The sequence below is a fragment of the Dipodomys spectabilis genome, unplaced genomic scaffold, assembly GCF_019054845.1.
Source record: "Dipodomys spectabilis isolate Male_0828 unplaced genomic scaffold, ASM1905484v1 ptg000215l, whole genome shotgun sequence".
NCBI lineage: Eukaryota > Metazoa > Chordata > Mammalia > Rodentia > Heteromyidae > Dipodomys > Dipodomys spectabilis.
Window position 1 is genome coordinate 10,373,951 of NW_024870892.1, and position 22,550 is coordinate 10,396,500.

At 53.5% G+C, this 22,550-nt stretch overlaps 2 protein-coding genes across 4 annotated transcripts; one reads left to right on the forward strand and one right to left on the reverse strand.

Moving 5' to 3' along the window:
* The first annotated feature begins 5,135 nt into the window (after positions 1-5,135).
* Positions 5,136-10,800, forward strand: Prss57 (serine protease 57). 3 transcript variants are annotated; one of them, XM_042697250.1, is made up of 5 exons: positions 5,136-5,295; positions 5,929-6,082; positions 7,002-7,146; positions 7,940-8,203; positions 10,369-10,800. In XM_042697250.1, the coding sequence occupies exons 1-5, from the start codon at positions 5,217-5,219 to the stop codon at positions 10,531-10,533; spliced, it is 807 nt and encodes a 268-aa protein (XP_042553184.1). In that variant the 5' UTR covers positions 5,136-5,216; the 3' UTR covers positions 10,534-10,800. The 3 variants fall into 3 exon arrangements, with proteins under 3 accessions (XP_042553184.1, XP_042553182.1, XP_042553181.1); XM_042697248.1 differs by having other exon boundaries at positions 5,140-5,295; positions 7,002-7,139; positions 7,933-8,203; positions 10,365-10,800; XM_042697247.1 differs by having other exon boundaries at positions 5,142-5,295; positions 10,365-10,800.
* A 1,895-nt stretch (positions 10,801-12,695) lies between these two features.
* Positions 12,696-18,288, reverse strand: Fstl3 (follistatin like 3). Its single transcript, XM_042697253.1, has 5 exons — positions 18,180-18,288; positions 16,859-17,044; positions 14,750-14,968; positions 13,904-14,131; positions 12,696-13,773 (listed from the first exon to the last, which is right to left on the reverse strand). The coding sequence occupies exons 1-5, from the start codon at positions 18,280-18,282 to the stop codon at positions 13,706-13,708; spliced, it is 804 nt and encodes a 267-aa protein (XP_042553187.1). The 5' UTR covers positions 18,283-18,288; the 3' UTR covers positions 12,696-13,705.
* Between the last annotated feature and the right edge of the window lie 4,262 nt (positions 18,289-22,550).

The window sequence follows — 22,550 nt, forward strand, 5'->3', positions numbered from 1 at the left end:
CCTGGGCGCTGTCCCTCAGCTCTTCAGCTCAAGGCGAGCACTCTACCACTTGAGCTACAGCGCCACTTCCGGTTTTCTGGTGGTTTATTGGAGATAGGAGTCTCACGGTCTCTCCTGCCCGGGCTGGCTTTGAACCTCGATCCTCAGATCTCAGCCTCCTGAGTAGCTAGGATTACAGGCGTGAGCCACCAGCGCCTGGTTCATATGTGTATGTGTACTGTGATTTGAGCTTAGGAGCCTGGGCACTGTCCCTTAGCTTTTTTTTTTTTTTTTGCTCAAGGCTAGCACTCCATCACTTGAGCCACAGCTCCACATCCAGCTTTACTGGTGGTTCACTGGGGATAAGAGTCTCGCAGACTTTCCCACCTGGGCTGTATTTGATTGTCGTCCTCAGATCTCAGCCTCCTCCAGTAGATAGGATGACAGGTGTAAGCCATCAGTAAGGGACAGAAACCTGACCCCTATCTCTCACACTGCATAAAAATCAACTCCAAATGAGTCAAAGAGCTCAAAATAAGCATGTAATCCTAGCTACTAAGGGCTGAGATCTGAGGATTGGGGTTCACAGCCAGCCCAGGCAGAAAAGTACAAGAGACTCTTATCTCCAATAAACTACTCAGAAAAAACTGCAAATGGTGCTGTGGCTCAAGTGGTAGAGAGCTATCCTGGAACACAAAGAGGCTCAGAGACAGCACCTGGACCCTGAGTTCAAAGTCCACAACTGACAAAAAAAAAAAAAAAAAGACTGAAAATAAGACCTGAATCTGGGCTGGGAATATGGCTTAGTGGTAGAGTGCTTGACTAGCATGCATGAAGCCCTGGATTCGATTCCTCAACGCCACATAAACAGAAAAAGCTGGAAGTGGTGTTGGCTCAAGTGGCAGAGGGCTAGCCTTGAGAAAAAGAAGATCAGGGACAGTGCCCAGGCCCTGAGTTCAAATCACAGTACACACATATACACACACACACACATCTTTCAGTGCCCTGCAGGTGGATATTTATTTATATCTCAGCACCATTTATTTGCTCTGGTTATTTTTGAGGGGGTTCTAGCTTTTTATTTGTGTCAGCCTGGACCACAGTCCCCCTGTTTGTTTCTCACCATAGCTAGTAAAACAGGTATGGGTCACCATGCTCAGCTCTTGCTTGAGATGGGGAGCCTCAAAAAACTTTTTGTACCAGGCACTGGTAGCTCATGCCTCTAATCCTAGCTACTCAGGAGCCTGAGATCTGAGGATCATGGTTCAAAGCCAGCCAGGGCAAGGAAAGTCCATGAGACTCCTATCTCCAATGAACCACCAGAAAACCAGAAATAGCACTGTGGCTCAAGCGGTAGAGCACTCGCCTGGAGCTGAAGAGCTGAGGGACAGCACTCAGGCCCAGAGTTCAAGCCCTATGACCAACAAAAACAAAAATCTTTTGCCCAGTTTGGCCTGGAACCACGATCCTCCCAATTTCAGCCTCTAGCATGTCTGGGATGACAGGCCTGAGCCACTATTGCTAGGTGGGAATTATGCTTGTATGCTGTTGTCTCTTGGCATCTCAGTGACCGGTAAGTCACATGACTCCATCGTTTCCCAGGTGTCCAGGTTGCCGGGACCCCGGCACACCTGTGCCCTTCCTGTGCCTAGGTCTCCCGCACCCCCAGGCCACCCCTGTTGGTGTGAATGTGACAACCTGGAATTTCACAAACCCCCAGATGGAGCCTGGAAGAGCAAACAGACTCAGAAGAAACGTATTCCAGAGGAAGAGACCCTGCCTCCCTTCCTCTTCCCTTTTTTTATTTTATGCCATTTCTGTTACTTAAACTCAGGGCCTACTTACTATTCCTGAGCTTTTTGGTTCAAGACTAATGTTCTACTACTTAAACCACATCTCCTTTGTAGTTTATTGGAGATAAAGAGTCTCATGACTAGCTGGGTGCTGGTGGCTCATGCCTGTAATCCTAGCTACTCAGGAGGCTGAGATCCGAGGATCGAGGTTCAAAGCCAGCCCAGGGCCAGGCGCTGGTGGCTCACGCCTGTAATCCTAGCTACTCAGGAGGCTGAGATCTGAGGATCGAGGTTCAAAGCCAGTCCGGGCAGGAGAGACCGTGAGACTCCTATCTCCAATAAACCACCAGAAAACCGGAAGTGGCGCTGTAGCTCAAGTGGTAGAGCGCTCGCTTTGAGCTGAAGAGCTGAGGGACAGTGCCCAGGCCCAGAGTTCAAGCCCCACAACCGACAAAAAAAAAAAAGCCAGCCCAGGCAGGAAAGTCTGTAAGACTTTTTTTTTGGTCAGTCGCGGGGCCTGAACTCTGGGCTTGGGCGCTGTCCCTCAGTTCTTCAGCTGTAGACTAGCACTCTATCGCTTGAGCCTCAGCCCCACTTCTGGCTTTTTCTGCTTTTGTGGTGCTGAGGAATCGAACCGAGGGCCTCATGCATGCAAGGCAAGCACTCTACCACTGAGCCACCTTCCCAGCTCCTGTAAGACTCTTACCTCCAATAGACCACCAGAAAACAGGAAGTGGAACTGTGGCTCAAGTGGTAGAGTGCTTACCTTGATCTGAACAGCTGAGGGACAACACCCAGACCCAGAGTTCAAGCCCCAGGACTGACAAGATAAAAAAAAAAAGTGTGATACTCAGATCTAGACCTCCATTGTAGCAAGGATTACAGGCCACCTGTGCCTGGTAGAGGTGAGTTCTGTTTCAGATTGTGGACAGGTGGAGAAAGAAATCCCTTAAATGTAAAGTCTATGGCTAGCAGCCATAGTGCAGGCCCAGAAGACAGGTTGGACCTATGAAGGAGGGAAGGGGTACCAATGGCTCACATCAGTAATCCTAGCTACTCCGGAGGCTGAGACCTGAGGATCTTGGTTTAAAACCAGGCAGAGCAAAAAATATCTGTGAGATTCATATCTCCAATTAACCTCCAGATGTGGAACTGTGGCTCAAGTGGTAGAGCGCTTGAGCATAGATGCTCAGGGATAGCTCCCAGGTCCTGAGTTCTAGCCCCATAACCAACAAATCAAAACAAACCAATAAAACAAAAAAGACCTCACTCCCTAGTTTTCTTGTAGTTGGTCAGGGGGAAAAAAATGTAGCCAGGTGCCGATGGCTCATACCTGTAATCCTAGCTATTCAGGAGGCTGAGATCTGAGGATCTCGATTCAAAGCCAGCCTGGGCAGGAAAGTCCATGAGACTCATATCTCCAAGAAACCACCAGAAAACCGGAAGTGGGGCAGGAAAGTCCATGAGACTCATATCTCCAAGAAACCACCAGAAAACCGGAAGTGGCGCTGTGGCTCAAGTAGTAGAGTGCTCACCTTTAGCTGAAGAGCTGAGGGACAGTGCCCAGGCACAGGGTTCAAAACCCATGATGGTAAAGCAAAGACAAAATAAAACAAAATATATAAAGAGTTCCAACAGATAGGCCTCACCCATTATTCCAAGACAGGGAAATCCATTTCAGTTCCCACCTAAGACCCTCCAGGATCATAATCCAGGAGTTCTAAATCCTAAAACTTTACTGTGCAGCCCAGCCAAACAGATTCCCCTCTCTGGGCCTCACTTTGAGAAATAGAAACATGGCCACCACCCCCAGTCCATGCCTCTGGGCTGCTGTGAGTTTGGTTATTTGGCTTGAAGGGTAGGGCAGTTATTTGTTTCACAACCATTCACCAAAAGGGGAAGGAAATGGGGAGGCTGTGGGTAAAATAAGCCTCTACTGGCCATGAGAACCATCTGGAGGCTGTAGCCCTGCCCTAACACTGGTTTGCTGTGTGACCTTGGTCTCTCTGTGCTCATTTCTCCATCAGTAATGCAGGGGTGGAAACAGGGACCTCCTGGAATGATGATACCTGTAGTTTCAGACAAGATCATGTGGCTGTGAGGCAGGGCCCCCTTAGGTCTCTGCCTCTACCTCCTCGACTTGAGAAGGTAGACACAAAATCCACACCTGGAGGACCCAGGGTGCTGATTCAATCAACTGTGTCTTCTGCTTGGCTGGACAGAAGTACCATCAGACACAGTCTGAGCCTTGGGGACACAGCCTGGCTAGATGGCCTCCAGGGACCAAGTCAATGTCAAACTGTAATTTGGCCTGGAAGCTGAGTGGGGAGCTGGGATGGAGCTTGCACTTGAGAAGTGACAGAAGATGGCCTGGAGCCTGGGAAAAGTCCCCAGCTCTAACACCATCAGGCCTCCCTGGCTCCTGCCCCACCCCGCTCTGTCTCTCTGCCTTTCTCTCTCTCTCTCCTCCTCTCGATCTCTGCCTGTCTTTACCTGTATATCCTCTCTCTGTCCCTCTCTTTTGTTCCAGTGCTGGGGCTTAGCTTAGTAATCACTTAGCTTTTTTTTTTTTTTTTTTGCTGGTACTCTACTACTTAAGCCACAGCTTCACTTCCAACTTTTTTTGCTGGTTCATTGGAGAGAAGAGTCTCATGGAAAATTATTTTTTAAAAAGCCAGGCTCTGGTGGCTCATGCCTGTCATCCTAACTACGTAGGAGGCTGAGATCTCAGGATCATGGTTCAAAGCCAGCCTGAGTAGGAAAGTCCATGAGACTCTTATCTTCAATGAACCAGCAAAAAAAGCCAGAAGTGGAGGTATGGCTCAAAGTAGTAGAGTGTTAGTCTTGAATTTCAAAAAAGCTCAGGGACAGCGCCCAGGCCCTGAGTTCGAGCCCCATCACACACACACACACACACACACACACACACACACACACACACACACACACACACACACACACACACACACCAGCCATAATCAGCTTCCCAGAAGACCAGCCTTCATTACCCCTGCTCCCCCGAGGGCGGGGCGCATGCACAGGGCAGAGCTGGCACCCCAGGAGCAAGTGGGCACCAGTGAGGAGCTGTGTCTACTGGGCACTCCAGGTAGGCTTCTCTATGCACTCACCCCAGGTAGATGCCAGGTAAACTGAGGCCCAGGGAAGCGAAGTGAGTCCCTGAAGGGGGTGATGGTGGTCCATGGAGTCCCCTCTGCCCCTGCCATCTCCTGCTTTCAACCTCCCATGCGATCATGACTGGTCTCGGTGGTAATCTAGCACCGCCCAGTCACCTATTTCCCAGAAATGCCCTCTCTGGTAGGGTGTCCCTGCCTGGCTTCCTGACCACAGGCAGTATCTGGGTTCCCACTGCTTTCTGGGCAGTTGGTGAGGGCGAGAGCCAACAGTGTGTAGCCCTGGCAAGGAAGACACCAGCCTGGGACAGCCATGGCACCCAAGACAGGGGGCCCAAGCCACCTGCTGCTGACGGTGGCCACTGTCCTGATGCTGCCCACGAGGCCCCCTGGTGAGTACTCCAGACCCCAGCTGACCCCTGGATTCGTGTGTGTGTGTGTGTGTGCGTGTGTGTGCGTGTGTGTGTGCGCGCGCGCGTGAGCTAATCTTGGGACCCTAACTCAGGGCCTGGGCACAGTCCCTGAGTTTTGTTTTTGGGTTTTTTTGTTTTGCTCAAGGCTGGAGCGCTGCCGTTTGAGCCACAGCTCCATTTCTGGCTTTTTGGTACTTAATGGCACATAAGAATCTCACAGACTTTCCTGCCTGGGCTGACTTTGAATCTTGATCCTTAGATCTCAGCTGCTTAAGTAGCTGGGATTATAGGCGTGAACCACTGGCCATGACCCTAGATTCCTGATCCCCATCCCCACCCCCTGGTCCTGGGACACAGCCAGGCCTAGCATTTACCTGTGGGGGTTGAGGGGTCTCTACCACTCAGGCTTAGGCTTTGAGGGTCCCTCTCAGCACTGGGTCATCTGGCTTCTTCTACCTTATCTTTGCATTATGGGCTCCCTCCTAGCCCCAGTGTCTATCTCTTCCTCTTCCCTTCCTCCCCTCATGGGGACCAAAGGTCGGGTAACAGAGCTGTCCCAGGGGCTCAGTCTCATGCCCAACTCTCTCTCATTGCGGGCTGTCCACACCACAGGCTCCTGGGGGGCTCGGATCATCGGAGGCCGAGAAGTGACACCCCACTCCCGGCCCTACATGGCATCCGTGAGCTTTGAGGGCCAGCACCACTGTGGAGGCTTTCTGCTCCAGGCCCGCTGGGTGGTCTCAGCCGCCCACTGCTTCAGTGACAGGTGAGGCCCGAGGGTGACCTGCAGAATGGACTCTGGGTTGACAGGAACAGGGTGGAACCCCACCCTCACCCTGGGGCTCCTGGTGATCCTCAAACCTCACAACTATTTTCATGTTGATTTCAAGTGTATTTTTACTATTAAAATAGTATGCGGGGCACTGGTGGCTCACGCCTGTCAGTTTAGCGACTTGGAAGACAGAGATCTGAGGATTGAAGTTCAAAGCCAGCCTGAGTAGGAAGGTCCGTGAGACTCTCATCTCCAGTTAACCATCAGAAAAGAAAACTGGAAGTGGCACAGTGGCTTAAAGTGGTAGAGTGCTAGCCTTGAGGAAAAGAGCTCAGGGACAGCACCCAGACCCTGAGTTCAAGCCTTACTATCAAAACACCCCCCCCCACACACACACATACAATAACAATAACAATGTCACTAGTATTACCATGGAAATAGTAGCAAATATTGTGTGTGTGTGTGTGTGTGTGTGTGTGTGTGTGTGTGTGTGTGTATGCCATTCCTGGAGCTTGAACTCAAGGCCTGGATACTATCCCTGAACTTTTGTGCTCAAGGTTAGTGCTCTACCACTTGAGCCACAGCTCCACTTCTGGCTTTGTAGTGGTTCATTGGAAATAAGAGTCTCATGGACTTTCCTGCCTGAGCTGGCATCAGGTCTCAGCCTCCTGAGTAGGTAGGATTACAGGTGTGAGCCACTGGCGCCCGGCATGTTCTTATTGCTATTCAAATGAATACTACAGTAAGTAGCATGTGTGTATTAACATTGCAATTGAGGTGGGAAGGAAAATAAGGGTATTGCCACTGCTGGGCTGGCATTGGTGCTGAAGGGTTTCTAAACTGCTGTCACTAGAGGTATAGGGACAGAGGCCCTGATGGGTGAGCCTCATACCATCTTGTCACTTCTCCCCAGGGACCCTCGTATGGGCCTGGTGGTGCTCGGGGCCCATGTTCTGCACCCCTCGGAGCCCACACAGCAGGTGTTCAGCATCACAGCTGTGGTGAAGCACCCCAAGTACCAGCCTGAGACCCACGCCAATGACATCTGCCTGTTGTGGGTGAGCCACTGGTGCCGGCTAGTAGCGCCAGAAAAACATAGTTTCTGGGGCTTGAACTCAGGGCCTCGGTGCTGTCCCTGAGCTCTTTTGCTCAAGGCTAGCACTCTATCACTTTGAGCCACAGCGCCACTTCTGGTTTTCTGGTAGTTAATTGGAGATAAGAGTCTCATGGACTTTTCTGCCCAGGATGGCTTCAAAAAGCAATCCTCAGATCTTAGCCTCCTGAGTAGCTAGGGTAAACAGGCGTGAGCCACCAGCCCCTGGCTTTGTCTCTGAGGTTCTTTATGTTATTTTTTTTTTCCTCAAAGTTAGCATTCTACCACTTGAACCACAGCACCACTTCCAGCTTTTTTGGTGGTTCACTGGAGAGCAGAGTCTTCCAGATTTTCCTGCCAGGGCTGACTTTGAACCACAATCCTCAGACCTCAGTCTCCTGAGTAACTGCGATTACAGGTGTGAGCCATTAATTCCAGGCTGCTGAGTTCTCTTTTGAAAATGTCTGGAGGAGCTAGCTGCCATTGACTTCTGAGGAAGCTAGGGGCTACCAAGTGTTTCCTGAACCGAGAGTCTGGATGGGTGGGTGCTTCTATAACCATTGGCTGAGCAGCAGCTGCATGAACCTGCAAAGCCCATAACCAAAGGTACACAGAGCCCTCAGGTGATGAGGAGAGACAGCTTGGTAAACTGGCCTTGACCAGGCACCTGGGTCCTTGAGGAAGCTGGCCCTGAGGCAGGGGTGGTGAATAGAGAACGGGGTGCAGGGGTACCCCTTGAACCTGGCCTCTCTCTGCAGCTGAACAGCTCTGCAGTCCTGGGCCCAGCAGTGGGGCTACTGAGGCTGCCTCGAAGAGGCGCTCGGCCCCCTGCAGCGGGGACACCGTGTCGCGTGGCTGGCTGGGGCTTCGTGTCAGACTTTGAGGACGCTCCGCCTGGACTGATGGAGGCTAAGGTCCAGGTGCTAGGCTTAGATGTCTGCAACAGCTCATGGCGTGGCCAGCTGAGCCCTGCCATGCTCTGCACACGTAGCGGGGACCGACGGAGGCGTGGCTTCTGCTCGGTAAGATGTCCTGCATCCATCTGCTTCCTGTGTGGAGAAGCTGTTGCCCTCAGAGGGGGTCAGGCTGTCCAGGGGTGGGGTGGGGTAATGGGGGAACTGTCTTGGGAATTGAGTTCCACTAATGGCTGATCAGATGGAGAAACTGAGGCCCAGGAATAGCAGGGAGTTGATGAGGATTACACAGAGCTGTCACGTTCAGTTACTCAGGTTGTACACTGCAGAAAGTGCCCCTGCTTTGTCTATTTTTTTTTTCTGGTCCTGAGGCTTGAACTCAGAGCCTGGGCTCTGTCCCTGAGCCTCTCTGTACTCAAGGCTAGCACTCAACCACTTGAACCACAGCACCACTTCCAGCTTTTTCCCTGGGCTTCAAGCTAGGCAAGCACTCAATGGTAAGAGTGCTCACCACATTGCCAGCCCTGCTTTGTCTAGTTGTAAGAGCAGTGTCCAGCAGGGGGCAGACACAGGACTGAATGAAGCAGCTTCTGCATTTTTTTTTTTTTTTTTCCTGCTAATTGAAGATGAGTCTCATGGAGTTTTCTGCCCTGGTTGGCTTTGAATCATGATCCTCAGATCTCAGCCTCTTCTGTAGTTGAGATTACAGGTGTGAGCCACTGGTGCCTGGCTATAGCTCCTACTCTTAAAAGTTCATTCTGGCCTGGTATTTGTAGTTCACACCTGCAATCCTAGATATTCAAGAGACTGAGCATGATTGTCGGCCAGGCCTGGCAGACAAATCTGTGAGATTCTTATTTTGTTTTTGTTTTGTTAGTCATGAGAGCCTTTGTGCTCAAGGCTAGTGCCCTACCACTTTGAGCCACAGCTCTACTCCCAGCTTTCTGGTGGCTAATTGGAGATAAGAGGCTCATAGACTTTCCTGCCCAGGCTGGTTTTGAACCACAGTCCTAAGTAGCTAGGATTACAGGCCTGAGCCACCAGTGCCCAGCTCTGAGAGACTCTTACCTCCAATAAACAGCAAAAAGCTGGAATTTCAGCTATAGTTCAAGTGGTAGAGTGCTAGCCTTGAAGAAAAAAAATTTAAAAAAACCAAGAGCACAAGGCCCCAAGTTCACGTCCCAGTACTGACATGCACGAGTGCGCATGTGCACACGTGCACACATACGCGCACGCACGCGCGCGCGCACACACACACACACACACACACACACACACACAAGCTGCTTCCAGACAGGAATTAGTTGTGGGATCAGGGAGCCAGGGACTTCAGGGTGGGCATCAGGAGTTGAGGGAGGGCTCATTGAAGAGGACACCTAGAAGCCAAGACCTTAATGAGCCCTGAAGCCACTGTGTACAGCTGAAGGTCTCAAGTTCTGCCCAAATATGACACCCTTGTATATTTAAGCAACCACTACCCAGAAACTGGTAGATATAACTGTCAGCATGTGCAAAGAGCCAGGAGGCTGGTATGGCATTGTGAGAGCAGAGGGTAGAGGCTGGATTCTCCCTCTTTGAGGCAAAGTTGAGTTCAGATTTTGCTTTAAGGCTCACGCCTGTCATCCTAGCTACTTGGGAGGTTGAGATCCAAGGATCAAGGTTCAAAGCCAGCCCAGGCAGGAAAGTCTGTGACTCTTATCTCCAAGTCATTATCAAAATGCTGCAAGTGGTACCATGGCTCAAGTAATACAGGGCCAGCCTTGAACAGAAAAGCTAGAGGACAGCCCCCAGGCCCTGATTTCAAGCTCTAGTCCTCACACACACACACACACACACACACAAGCCAAGTGCAGGTAGCTCCTGGCTTCTCATGAGGCTGAGATCTGAGGATTGCAATTTAAAGCCAGCCAGGGCAGAAAAGTCCACGAGACTGTTTTTTCCAATTAACCATAAAAAAGCCAGAAGTGTAGTTGTGGCTCAAGTAGTAGAATGATAGCCTTGAACACAAACGCTCAAAGAGCACATAGGACCAACACACACACACTCACACTTGGGCCAGAGGTGACAGTGCATACCTATAATTCCAGCACACAGGAGGCTGAGGCAGGAAGATTCAGAGTTTGAGGCCAGCCCAAGCTAGATAGAAGAGACAGCACAGGCCCTGGGGCTGTGGATGGGGAATATATTGGGCAGGGTTGGGACATATATGTAAACGCTCCATTAGGGGAAAACCCCAGCTAACACTTGACCTTGTTTCTCTTCACCCCAGGCAGACTCTGGGGGGCCCCTGGTGTGTGGGAGCCGGGCTCATGGCCTTGTCTCCTTCTCAGGCCTGTGGTGTGGGGACCCCAAGACACCGGATGTATACACACAAATGTCTGCCTTCGTGGCTTGGATCTGGGACGTGGTTCGGGGCAGCCCCCCACCTGGGATTTTAGGGCATCCCAGATGAATGGCAAGCTATTCTCAGAAGCTTGGATATAGAAGAATCTGGAACCCAGAAACTGGAGCCCTGGTGTCCAGAGGAGGCCTTCATTCCAAATGAAAAAAGGCCAAATGGAGTTGGGCACTGGTGGCTCACACCTGTAATCCTAATTCCTAGGAGGATGAGATCTGAAGATCACTTGATTTGAAGTCAACCTGAGCAGACAACTCTACAAGACTCTTCTTTTTTGTTGTTGTTGTTGTTGGTCGTGGGGCTTGAACTCTGGGCTTGGGTGCTGTCCCTGCACTCTTCAGCTCAAGGCGAGCACTCTACTGCTTGAGCCATAGCGCCACTTCTGGTTTTCTAGTGGTTTATTGGCGATAAGAGTCTCACGGACTTTCCTGCCCAGGCTGGCTTTGAACCGAAATCCTCAGATCTCAGCCTCCCAAGTAGCTAGAATTACAGGCGTGAGACACCGGTGCCCGGCTTCACAAGACTCTTATTTCTAAGTAACCAGCAAAAAGCCAGAAGTGGAGGCATGGCATGGTAAAGCAACCAGCCTTGATTAAGAAGCCAAGGGAAAGTGGGAGACCCTGAGTTCAAGATCCAGTACCAGCACACACACAAAAAGAATGCCACATTCTGGCACCAGTGTCTCAAGCCTATAATCCTAGCCACTCTGGAGGCTGAGATCTGAAGATGGCAGTTCAAAACCAGCCTAAGTAGGAAAGACTCTTTTCTTAAATTAACCACCAGAAAACCCTAAGTGGCACTGTGGCTCAAAGTGGTAGAGTGCTAGCCTTGAGCAGAAGAGCTCATGGAGAGCCTCCCAGGCCCTGAGCTCAAGCCCTACAACCAATAGAAAGAAAAAAAAAAGCCAAATGGAACTGAATAATGAATTGACTAATGAGTGTATACTGACCAGTTCTGGGCCCCCAACTCTCTATCTGGAGCCTTTTTCCTGCCCATGGCCCCCTCCCTCCCAGCTCCCACACCTGATGCTCTCTCCACCTTTGTGGTGCCTGCCCCCACTGACTGACCACATGGGTGTGCGGATGAGAAACTGAGGCTTGGACACCTAGCATTCCCTGAGCAGGGGCCAACGGCTGTTGGGGGATATCACAGTGGGATCTTGCTGACCCTCATGGGAACTCTGGGTTGATCTGGCATTCCCCCAAAGCTTGTCCTCTGAAAACCAAAGCACCCAGCAAATGTCAGCCCACATGACAGTCAAGATGTTGCTGGTGATGTTCCCCCCCCACCCCCCAGTACAGGGGTTTGAACTTAGGTCCCTGTTCTTGCTAGGTAGGCACTCTGCCACTAGAGCCATGACCCCAGTACTTTTTTTACTTTAGTTGTTTTTCAAATAGTCTCTTGGTTGTTTTGTGTTTTTTTAATCTCTGGGCCAGCCATAGACCTGAATCCTTTTATCTCTATCTGCATCATAGCTGGGATGACAGATCTGAACCACCATACCTGGCTTATTGGTTGAGATGGGGAAGGGAAATCGTAACTTTTTGCCCTGGCTGGCATTGAACTTTGATCTTTCCTATCTTTGCCTCCCAAGTAGCTAGGATGACAGATGTGAACCACCATACCCAATCCCAGGCTTTTACTTCTGAATTCCCAAAGAGCTGGCCTCAGCTAGCCCCAGAGAGGGTCCTTTTTTTCTCTCCACTCTCCTTTGCCTGCTTCTGCCCATCGATGGCTGCTGCCTGTTTCCTGGAGATGCACACCAAAGGACATGTGCCATGTCTTTCTGGAAGCTTCTGTGGTCCCATGCACCACCCCAGACCTCAGCTGGTCATACCTGGCTTGAGGGGCAGCACAAAGCCTAGAGAGAGCATGCAACAGAAGTTTGGACACCTACAGTGGCTTTTCAGTTTTTATTTCTTTGATGAAGCAGGACCTCAGGGTCAGGGGGACTGCTTTGTCAGGCTTTGTAGTTACCCAATTGAGGACACTGGTGGACTCACGAGAAAAGTGTGGCCTGGGGGCTGGGAAGGTGGCTCAGTGGTAGAGCGCTTGCCTTGCCTGCCTGAGGCCCTGGGTTCGATTCCTCAGCACCACATAAGCAAAAAAGAAAAAAGCTGGAAGTGGCGCTGTGGCTCAAGTGATAGAGTGCTAGCCTTGAGCTGAAGAGCTGAGGGACAGCGCCCAGGCCCAGAGTTCAGGCCCCATGACCTGACCCCCCCCCACCAAAAAAAAGTGTGGCCTGGAGCTAGAGGGGGTGGGTGGAAACTTTTCACCCGGATCTGGGGAGGGGGTGGTCTTCCTCCTATTGGGTCTGAGCCTGTGGTCTTCAGGAAGGCACAAGAGGGTGATTCTGGGAAACAGCGCTGTCTGGATAGAAGGTTAGGAAGCTCACAGAACAGGCTCAGAACAGCACCAGGCTGGGACGACCACTCACAGCTGGACTGGTGGGCAATGAGGGGACTGGTGTGAAGGCCTGAGGATAGCAGCAAGGGCTTCTCCAAGATGTCCTGTGCAGCAGGCCCCGGTATCCACATCACACCTCAGGCCTCACCTTAAGGAGACTTGGCACCACTGGACAGCACCCTGTGCTGACCACCCACACCTAATCCCCAGGTGAATGGGGAGGGGGGTTAAGGAAGCCCTTGGGCAGTTCTGTGGCCAAATCAGGCCTTCGTCAGTAGGCACAGATGGGACCCCAGCTTGGAAGGATACACTGAGCATCTCTTGAGGACATAGAGGGTAAATAGAGGTAGTGGGAGGTCAAGATCCTGGAGTTCAGGGTGAGGAGGGCATTATGAAGGACCTGATCAATATTTCACCTAGGGCCTGAGTCAGGGTTAGAACAGCAAACAGACCCTTGGTACAGATCAGAACCTTCAGGGCACCCTCTTGCTGGTGGTGGGAATAATTAATAGCCATCCCCAAGGGGGGCAGAAGCACCCTAGGGTCCTCTGGGCATCAGGTCCCAGGGATGGAGATTGGGTATTTCCGGCAGGCCGCACTTCCATCATCCCTTCTTAGGCTTCCTTCCCTCCATCCTTTGTCGTGTTTGTCATGGTGCTTGGGGATCCCAGGCCAGGTACAGGGAATGGGGGGTGGAAAGGAGGGAGGGGACATAAATTAGACTCTGATTCTGTAGCAATAAATAGATGAAGGCCGGCCTCACGTGCCAGACCCGGCCGCCAGCGGCTCACACGAAGTTTTTCTCCTCATCTCAGTACACGGTGGACGTTGGCTCCCCAGGGATCGGTGGCTCCCGGGCGATGGGTTCCCCGGTCTGCTCTGCCGGATGGGGGGGGGGGGGGCAGAGGGAGGCGAGGAAGAGGAGGAAGACAAGGAGATGAAGGCGCCCGCGCCTTCAAGGGTGGAGCCTGTGGCTTTGAGACCCGAGGACCTTGCTGCCTCACCTCTGCATCTGCCCTGGTGGCGAATGCCTATAGAACGGCCCAGGAGACAGGTGGCTCGGCGCAGGTGGCACGGGGAGAGGTAGGTGACGTTGTTTTTACCGCAAACCTCTTGGCCGGGAACGGTGGGTATGGGGCAGGGCCGGCGTCCACAGGTCACGCAGTATGCTCGGCCGGACACATCGGTCAGGCACGACAGCGGCGGCTCGCACACCACATTCTCGCAGGACACTGCGTGGCGGGGGGGGGGGGGGGGGGGGCGATGCCAGAGGAGGTCAGCGGCCCTGGGGCGGCGGGACCCGCTCCACACCCACCCTTCAGCCCCAATGCGCTCCGGCCCAGCCAGGCTGCGCCGCGGGCTCCACCCACGCCGCAGGCCACGCCCCCATCGGGCCACGCCCCCTCGCCCTACCCACAAATCCCCTCCTAGTTGCCAAGTCCTGCCCCTCTTGGCTCCACCCACAGGCCCCTTAAGGGTTCCATCTCCAAGCTCCTTCCCCCTCGGGCAACACCCGAGAGCCACACTACTACTCGTTCCAATCCAGGAGTCCTGTCCTAGGCACGCTAAGTGGCAGGGTCTGCCCCTTCCGCCAGCCCAATAAGGGACGGGCGGGTCCACGTAGCGCCCCGTCCCTTCCATAGCCCAGGCCGCTGTGTAGTTACAACACGCGCCTGTCCGCGTGTTCTCTCACTTCCCGGAGGCCCCGCCCCCTGGCCCCGCCCCTCACGGCCCAGCCTCTGTACTGTGGCAGCAGCGGCGGCCCAGTAGGACCACTCGGCAGTCAGGTTGGCCCCGCCCTCCGCTGGCCACGCCCCCGTTACGCCCCCAGACGCTCCACCCCCCCGTACCTTGGCAGCTGCTGCGATACATGAGTTGCACTTCCGAGTGCCCGCGGCATTGCTGTGTGTGCAACAGCTCGCACTCGTCCCGGTAGGTATTGCCATCCGAGGCGCACACGGACACGTTCGCCTGGAGCCCCGTGCAGTTGGGGGCGCACACGCAGGTCGGGAAGCCTTTCAGCATGCGGCACTCCTCGTGCGGGCCGCACCGCACGCTGTCGCAGGAATCTGCGGACACAGAAACACGCGCGCGCGTGGGACTTGGGCGCTGAAGGATGGAGACGAGGTTGATGAATGGGGCCCTGGCCAGGGTTGTGCGGGGCCTGCGTGCGACCCTGCAGGGGATCAGGACTCCGGGCTGCGCTGGAGTCAGGGGGAGGGGAGAGGAGCTGAAAGGGGGCGGTCAATGTTTCCGCACCTAGATCTGAGCTCGGCTTCCCTTCCCCGCCTGTGCTAACGCCTGTTTCCAGACTCCCTCAGGTTTTGCGCAAGGCCGGCATGGCCACTAGGGGAAGGGGATCTACTCCAGGGATGGGGTCTGGGGTGGAAGCTGCGAACTCCCCAGAGTCCATGTTGGGGAGGATGGAGCGTCAGCAGAAAAGCATTTCTGGGAAAAGGATCGTCCGTGAACCAGTTGCTTCTCCCCACCAACCCATTTCTCAGGTAGAGAAACTGAGGTCCAGCTGGAGGAAGTCTCTCCCTGGCACCCTCGTTGCTTCCCTTTCAATGTGACACATTGTACAGATGGGGAACTGAGGTGTGGTCACAGTTGTGAGACCCAAGAGCACCTGGACTTGAGAACTAACTGCAGGGTAGACCTAGGTTTAGATGCCCCCACTGAGTTCTGTGACTTGAGGTGGGTTGTTTACATTCGGATCTGTTTCCCATTGTAAAAGAGGCTGGGGGACCCACCTTATAGGGTCAGTGAACACACCTCAAAGAGTGACCAACACTGCTCCCACTCACCCCCATCTCTAGGGCAGGACAATGTGGTCCACACCTGGGACCTCCCACACAGCCTGCCCAAAGTCACATCTGGAACCGCTCGACCTGACAGCTTCACGCCAACAGGGAGAGGAAGGGGGGGGGGGAGGGCTAAGTTCCTGTCCCCAGGGCCAGATGAGGTGGGGAAAGGGGGAGGTCCTGGGCCATCTCTTGCTCAGGCCAGGCATTTTTGAAGTCTGCCTCCTTCTAGAAGCCAGAGGGGGTTCTGGAAGAGAAGCATGTGGCACTGAGTTCAGGACCACCCAGACAGGCTGATCTGGGATTAATCATATTTCAGAGACTGTGGGACTCAGACCTTCAGGTCTGTAGCCCTCGGCTCCGGCCTCTTCCCTGCTCCTCTGCCCTGACCCCCCTCTCCCCCCCAGCCATGGTTTCTTCTGTTCATACCTGCTTTCATCTTTCATAGCTTTTCTATCCAGCAAACTCGTAATCATCCCCCAATACCCCGGCTATGATGCCCTTCAAATCCAACCTCAGCGTTCTTTGAGTGCCTAAAGATTCATCCCTTGACCACAAGGGGACCAGGAGTGTCCTCCAATCAAACCATCATTCAAGATTCTCATTTGTTTATTAGTGTGTTGGAGGGTGAGGGAAGATGGGCAACTTTAAAGGCCCCAATGAGCTGAGCGCTGGTGGTTCATCCTTAGATCCTAGCTACTCCGGAATCCCAGACCTGAGGATCACAGTGTGAAGCCAGCCCAGACAGGAAAGCCCTTGAGATTCCTACCTCCAATTAACCACCAGAAAATTTCTGGCCTTGAGCAAAAGAGCTCAGGGATGGATCCCAGGCCCTGAGTTCAAGCCCAACAATCTACAAGCTAATGAGGACATAGGGAGTTACCTTGAACCATTCAGAACAACCTTACTTCCTAGGAGTCTAATCTAAGCCAACCAAACAGAGGCTCTGTATGATGAACCCTCCTCATCAATCCTCAACCCCAGGAGGCTGAAGCCTAGGAAGGCTGGGAAGTCCCCACCTCACCCCTTTTCCCAGTGTCCCATCAACAGCCACCATGGTTTTGCTGGTTCTGAGCTGAGCCCCTTTTATGCTATCCCCTGGCTGATGGCCAGCACTGATGGGCGGGGCGGAGCGGGGAGGGGGAGGAGCCTCACCTTTGCATGGTTTACATGAGAGCTCACCCAGGTAATTCACCAGGCCTAACTGGGTCAAGGTGTGGTTAGAGTTGGACCAGGCATAATTCGTGCTCCCAGAGGCACAGCACTCAGCCCGGCTCACATCCACCTGTATCACCTGGCTGCAGCCGGGTTCTTCTCTGTTCAAAGCCCAGCAGACTCCATCTGTGGCAGAAAGGGGACCACAACCATCATGGCAAGGCTACTGAAAGCCAGCTTCCCTTCCTAGAGGCCAGGTACTGTCCGTTGCAGGCAGTTCCCACGGAGCACTTACCCCTGAGCCAGGAAGGAGGGGCAAGACAACCACACACAGGTGCTGCCCTAGCTTGATCTCTTTGGGGATCCCTCCTCCCCTGAGTCCCACCCCACGGTTCCAGCCCTTACTCCTGAGAACTGGCAGCTTGCCCAACCAGTCAAATGCCAGGCGCTGGCTATGTCAGGGTCAGTAGGCCTGCAGCGGCTTCCCGCCTCTGCCCTCTGTCTAGACAGCACCCGAGGGCACCGCGGAGCCCCCAGCCTGCAGCCCCCCCTTGTCTGACCCGCCTCTTACTCACTCCAACTTGGGAACATTCCCCGGGCATGAGCTCACCTCTCCCCAGGGACAGGACCTCTGGGGGAGGGGGCTCGGTCTCCCCCCCACCCCGAGTCTGGGTGGGGCTGCCCAGGAGGGTGGGATGGGGGTAGGGAGGCAGAAAGGTCCTGTTTCTTAGAGCCTTAAGTGTAATGGAGGGGGGGGCAGGAACTGCCATGCCCCCCCTCCCTTCCCCAAGTCCCAGCGTTCTCTTGGCTCTTTTAGGGACTGAGCCCAGCACCTCAGCACCCATCTTATTAAAAACAATAATAATAATAATAAAAGAAAAAGAAACTGAGGCAGGGGGTAAAGCAAGTCACTTTCCAGACGCCTGCGAGCAGCCGACCCTGTCTGGGGTGAGTCTGAGACTCTGGATGCAGACCCCATCCATTGCTCCTCTCTAGAGCCTCGGGACGCAGCCACACCATCCTATCCGCCGTCTGCCACCCACCAGCTACCTTGACCCCGAGCCTCAGTGTCCTTATCTGGAAAATGGGGACAGTCCCAGAAGGCGAGAGTGGGAGACGACCCCCCCCCATCCGCTGACGGGTCTCTGGCTCTGCCGACGTCGGGGTGGGGGGAACCCCACCGGCTCCCCGACACCCCCTGCCCCAAGCGCCTCGGGTGCTTGTCGTCGTCCCCCCCAACCCCAACTTCGCCCGGGGGCCGCATTCCGCAGGCCACGTGGGTGGCCCTCCCGCCCGCCCCTTCCGGCTGTACCCCACTCACCCGGCACCGAGTCCCCCGAGCTCGTGGAACTCGCGGATCCCGCGGCGCAGAGCAGAATCCCCCAGGACAGCGTCCAGGGCACCCTCGACGTCCCGGGACGCATGGCGAGCGCGGGGCGGGCGGTGTCGGGGACTCGGCGGGCGGCGCGGGCGGTCGGGACGGGCGCCGCCTTATAAAGGTCCTGGCGGCGGGCGGGGCCGGCGGCGGGGCGGGGCGGGGCGCGCGGGACGGACGTGTCCCCGATGCGCAGGCCGCCCGCCGGGCCCGTGCGGGGGTGTCCGCCGCGGGGCGGGGGTGGACAGGCCTCCCAACACCCCCCCCCAGTCCCATCTGGCAATCAGGCTTTGGAGGAAAAGACGTGGCCGCAGGCAGGGTCAAGGGTCGGGCACCTGGGGGCCACCCTCCAGGTGGGGCCTCCTACGCAGCCTGGGTGGACGGCGGGAGGAGGCTGGAGGTGGCCTGGCGGAGGCTGGCAGGAGATCTGCACATCTACTTTCTAGGGTTAGTGTGTGGTCACTTTGCTGACCCGAGTGTGGCTTCGCAGCATCCTGCTTCTTGAAGTCCACCTGCAGGGATTGGTGGGTCCCCTCACCCCCAAGCCAGATGGTCCCCCTGGCCCAGAGCTAGGTGTAAACATGTAGACATGGGTCCTGGATACTGGACAGGAGAGATGATAAGAGAAACTGGTCCCACAGCAGCAATCTTTGCACCCATAAGCCAGGCGCCAGTGGCTCTGGTCTGTAATCCTAGCTACTCACAGAAGCTGAGGTCTGAGGATCTCAATTCAAAGCCAACCATAAAAAAAGCCAAAGTGGTGCTTTGTCTCAAGTCATAGAGTGTCAGCCATAGTTGAAAAAGCTAAGGGACACTGCCCAGGCTCTGAGTTCAAGCCCTACGACTGGCATAAAGAAAAAAAAAAAAAAGAAGAAGTCTACTTTGCCAGCTGCTGACCCTTGACCCCTGGGTGGACTGACCTCAGGCCTTTGCAGATGTGGCCTGCCTCAGGCACAAGACTCACTGGCCAGCAGACCCTGCTTCTCCACAGCCCTTGCCAACCCTGGCTGGCAGCCTGGATTGCCTGAGCAGAGGTACTCCCCAGAATTTACAACAGGGGTATTAATATGGGCCCCCGGAGTCACAATCCCCTAGGGCCTTGGTGCGGGGAGACACATTTCCTACTTTGGAATTGACACCTCCATCGTGGAGATCTGAAAGGTGGTTGGGGTCAGGCCCTAATGGCTCATACCTGTAATCCTAGCTACTCAGGAAGCTGAGATCTGGAGGATCACGGTTCAAAACCATCCGGAACAGAAAAGTTCTTGAAACTCCCCATTTCCAATTAAGTGGGAAAATAAGCTGTACTGGAGGTCAGATTCACAGGCTGGTAGCACAGCAGCCTGAGAGCAAAATAAGCTGAAGGAGAGCGTGAGTCTTTGCGTTCAAACCCTGAAACTAGAAAATAAAATGAAATTTTTTTAAGTGGCCAAGGTACCTTGAAGTGCTGGTGGGTTCTATGGGGTATCTTGTGCTTCTATGAGATAATTAGAGATGTCAGAAACCCTATTCAAGGTGTGGGAAAGCTGCAGAGACCAAGGCAGATCCAGGCCTGTTTTCACCAGCTCACCATTTGGAGAGAACGCAGACAAAATGCATAGACAAAATAACCTCTAGCTGCAAAGAGAAGTATGCACTGTCAAAACAGAGAGCAGGTGGCTCATGCTTGTAATCCTGGCTACACAGGAGGCTGAGACCTGAAGATTGGGGTTCAAAGTGAACCCGAGGCAGAAAAGTCTGTGAGCCTCATTTCCAATTAATCACCAAAAAGCTGGAAATGGAGCTGCGGCTCATGTGGTAGAGCACTAGCCTTGAATAAAAAAAGCTCAAGGAAAGCACCCAGGCCTTGAGTTCAAGCCTCAGGAGTTGGGGCACAAAAATAAATAGTTGGGCACTGGTGGCTCATACCTGCAATGCTAGCTACTCAGGAGGCTGAGGTCTGAAGATTGTGGTTTGAAGCTACCCCAGGAAAGGAAAATCCATCAGACTCCTATCTCCAATGAACCACTTCGAAACTAGAAGTGGAACAAAACTCAAAATGGTAAAGTCCTTGAGCACAAAGACTCAGGAACAGTGTCCAGGCCCTGAGTTCAAGCCCTTGTGATCGTCCAAAAACAACTTAAAAATATATCTGGTTCAGAGGGTAAAGCTCCAGACTTGAATGAGAAAGCTAAGGGAAGCCAGGTGCCAGAAGTGGAGCTAAAATCTCAGAGACAGCACCTAGGATCTGAGATCAAGCCCCAGGACACCCCCCAAACAAACAAACAAACAACAAACAAGAAAGTGAAGATGAGCCAGGCACTGGTAGCTTATGCCTATAATCCTAGCTACTCAGGAGACTGAGATCTGGACAAGAAAGACCTTGAGGCTCTTAGCTTTAATAAAACACCAGAAACCTGGAAGTGGCACTGTGACTCAAGTGATAGAACACTAGCGTTAAGCTGAAGAACTGAGGGGCAGCACCCAGTTCAAGCCCCACCAAGAAGAAGCAGAAGCAGAGGAAGAAGAAGGAGAAGGAGAAGAAGGAAGAGGAGGAGGAGGAGAAGAAGAAGAAGAAATAGCAATCAGTGGTCTCTTGCAGATGCCTATACTCAACCCAGCCCCCTCCTCAATTCCTACATCCTGCTTTCCCCTCCTCAGATGGGGAAACCGAGGCTCCCCTGGAGCCCATCCTCTTGTGTGAGGGAGATCTGTCCTCTTCCTTCTCTACTTCCTTACTTTCTTCATTCCTTTTTTTTTTTTTTTTTTTGGCAATCCTGGGGCCTGGGCACTGTCTCTGAGCTTCTTTTGCTCAAGGCTAGCACTCTACCACTGGAGCCCCAGCACCACTTCTGGCTTTTTCTGTTGATGTGATACTGAGGAATCGAACCCAGGTTTCATGCATGCTAGGCAAGCTTTCTACCACTAAGCCATTCGCAGCTTCCCAGGCCCTTTTCTCAATCTTAGCTGCCCAGCTGAGCCCTGTCCCCCTCCCCCCCCCCCCCGCCCGCTTACCCGCCAGTGGCTAAGGGCCAAGCTATGCTTTGGTGGCACCAAGAGAGAATGCCCCACTGCCCCTACTGCCTCGGCCTTGGCCTCTGGCAGTCTACCAGGGATTCTCCAGGGTGAAAATTGGAGCGGGAACAAGCCTGGGTTCTCACCCAGTGGGGACTGGATGTAGATGACCTTGGCCAAGACTTGACCCCAGTGTCCTTATCACTCTGGCCTGAGTTGAGAAAACCAAAGGGTCACTGTCTGGCTGGCGTGCGTTCAGGATTTCTCCAGCCTGCTTGATGCCCAGCCCAGTCCTTCCCCCAGAACCAGAGGCCACAGAATAGGGACCTGGAACCAATCATGGGTCCTGGCTCAGGAGCCTCTTTCCTTCTCTCCTTCTCTCCCTCCCTCCTTCCCTTCCCTTCTTTCCCTCCCTTCCTCCCTCCCTCCACCCCCCCATCTCTGTCTCAGTCTCTCTCTCTCTGTCTCTCACTTTTGCTTGCCAGATCTGGAGACTTGGGGCTTGAACTCAGGGCCTGGGCACTGTCCCTGAGCTTCATTTGCTCAAGGCTAGCACTCTACCACTTGAGCCACAGTGCCACTTCTGGCTTTTTCTGTGTATGTGGTACTGAGGAATCAAACCCAGGGCTTCATGTATCCTAGGCAAGTGTTCTACCACTGAGCCACCCTCCCAGCCCTCTTCCTCCTCTTAAAATCCTCAGAAAACTTCAGCTCACTTCCCTTCTCAGCTCTGCTTTTTGTTTTTTCTTTTTTCTTCTTCCTTCTTTTTTGGCTAGTCTCAGGCTTAAACTCAGGACCTGGACACTGTCCCTGAGCTTCTGTGCTCAAAGCTAGTGCTCTACCACTTGACCCACAACTCTACTTCTGGCTTTTTGGAGATAAGCATCTCATGGATTTTCCTGCCAGGGCTGGTTTTGAACTGTGATACTCAGGCTTCAGAGTAGCTAGGATGACAGGCGTGAGTCACTGGTGCCCAGCTTCCACCTCTGCTTTTTTGTCCCAGTTTTTCTTGCCACCCACATCCAGCCTTAGCTTGGTAAGTCCTTCCTCAACTCCTCTCCCCCTAGAGCCAATGGGGGTAAACTCGCAATCACAATCAGATGGTCTCACTGGTATGGAGGAGGCTTGCTAGAGGGTGCTCTCCCCAAGGCCTCTGAGGAGAAGAAGACCAGAGATAAGGTACACCTAGGCTGGAGATTGCAAATTTATCTTGACGCCAAAGGCCAGTAGATTAAGCCTGTAATCCCAGCTATTCTGGAGGCCGAGATCTGATCATTGATATTCAGAGCCAGCTCAGGGGAGATAAATCTGAGATACTCTTAT

Coding starts and splice junctions, on each gene's coding strand:
- Prss57 (XM_042697248.1), top strand. CDS start 5,217: ATGGCACCCAAGACAGGGGGCCCAAGCCACCTGCTGCTGACGGTGGCC. Junction 6,083..7,001: donor GCCCACTGCTTCAGTGACAG/GTGAGGCCCGAG, acceptor ACTTCTCCCCAG/GGACCCTCGTATGGGCCTGG. Junction 7,140..7,932: donor CACGCCAATGACATCTGCCT/GTTGTGGGTGAG, acceptor ACCTGGCCTCTC/TCTGCAGCTGAACAGCTCTG.
- Fstl3 (XM_042697253.1), bottom strand. CDS start 18,282: ATGCGTCCCGGGACGTCGAGGGTGCCCTGGACGCTGTCCTGGGGGATT. Junction 17,045..18,179: donor CTCGGGGGACTCGGTGCCGG/GTGAGTGGGGTA, acceptor TTTCTGCCACAG/ATGGAGTCTGCTGGGCTTTG. Junction 13,774..13,903: donor CCACCAGGGCAGATGCAGAG/GTGAGGCAGCAA, acceptor CCGGCAGAGCAG/ACCGGGGAACCCATCGCCCG.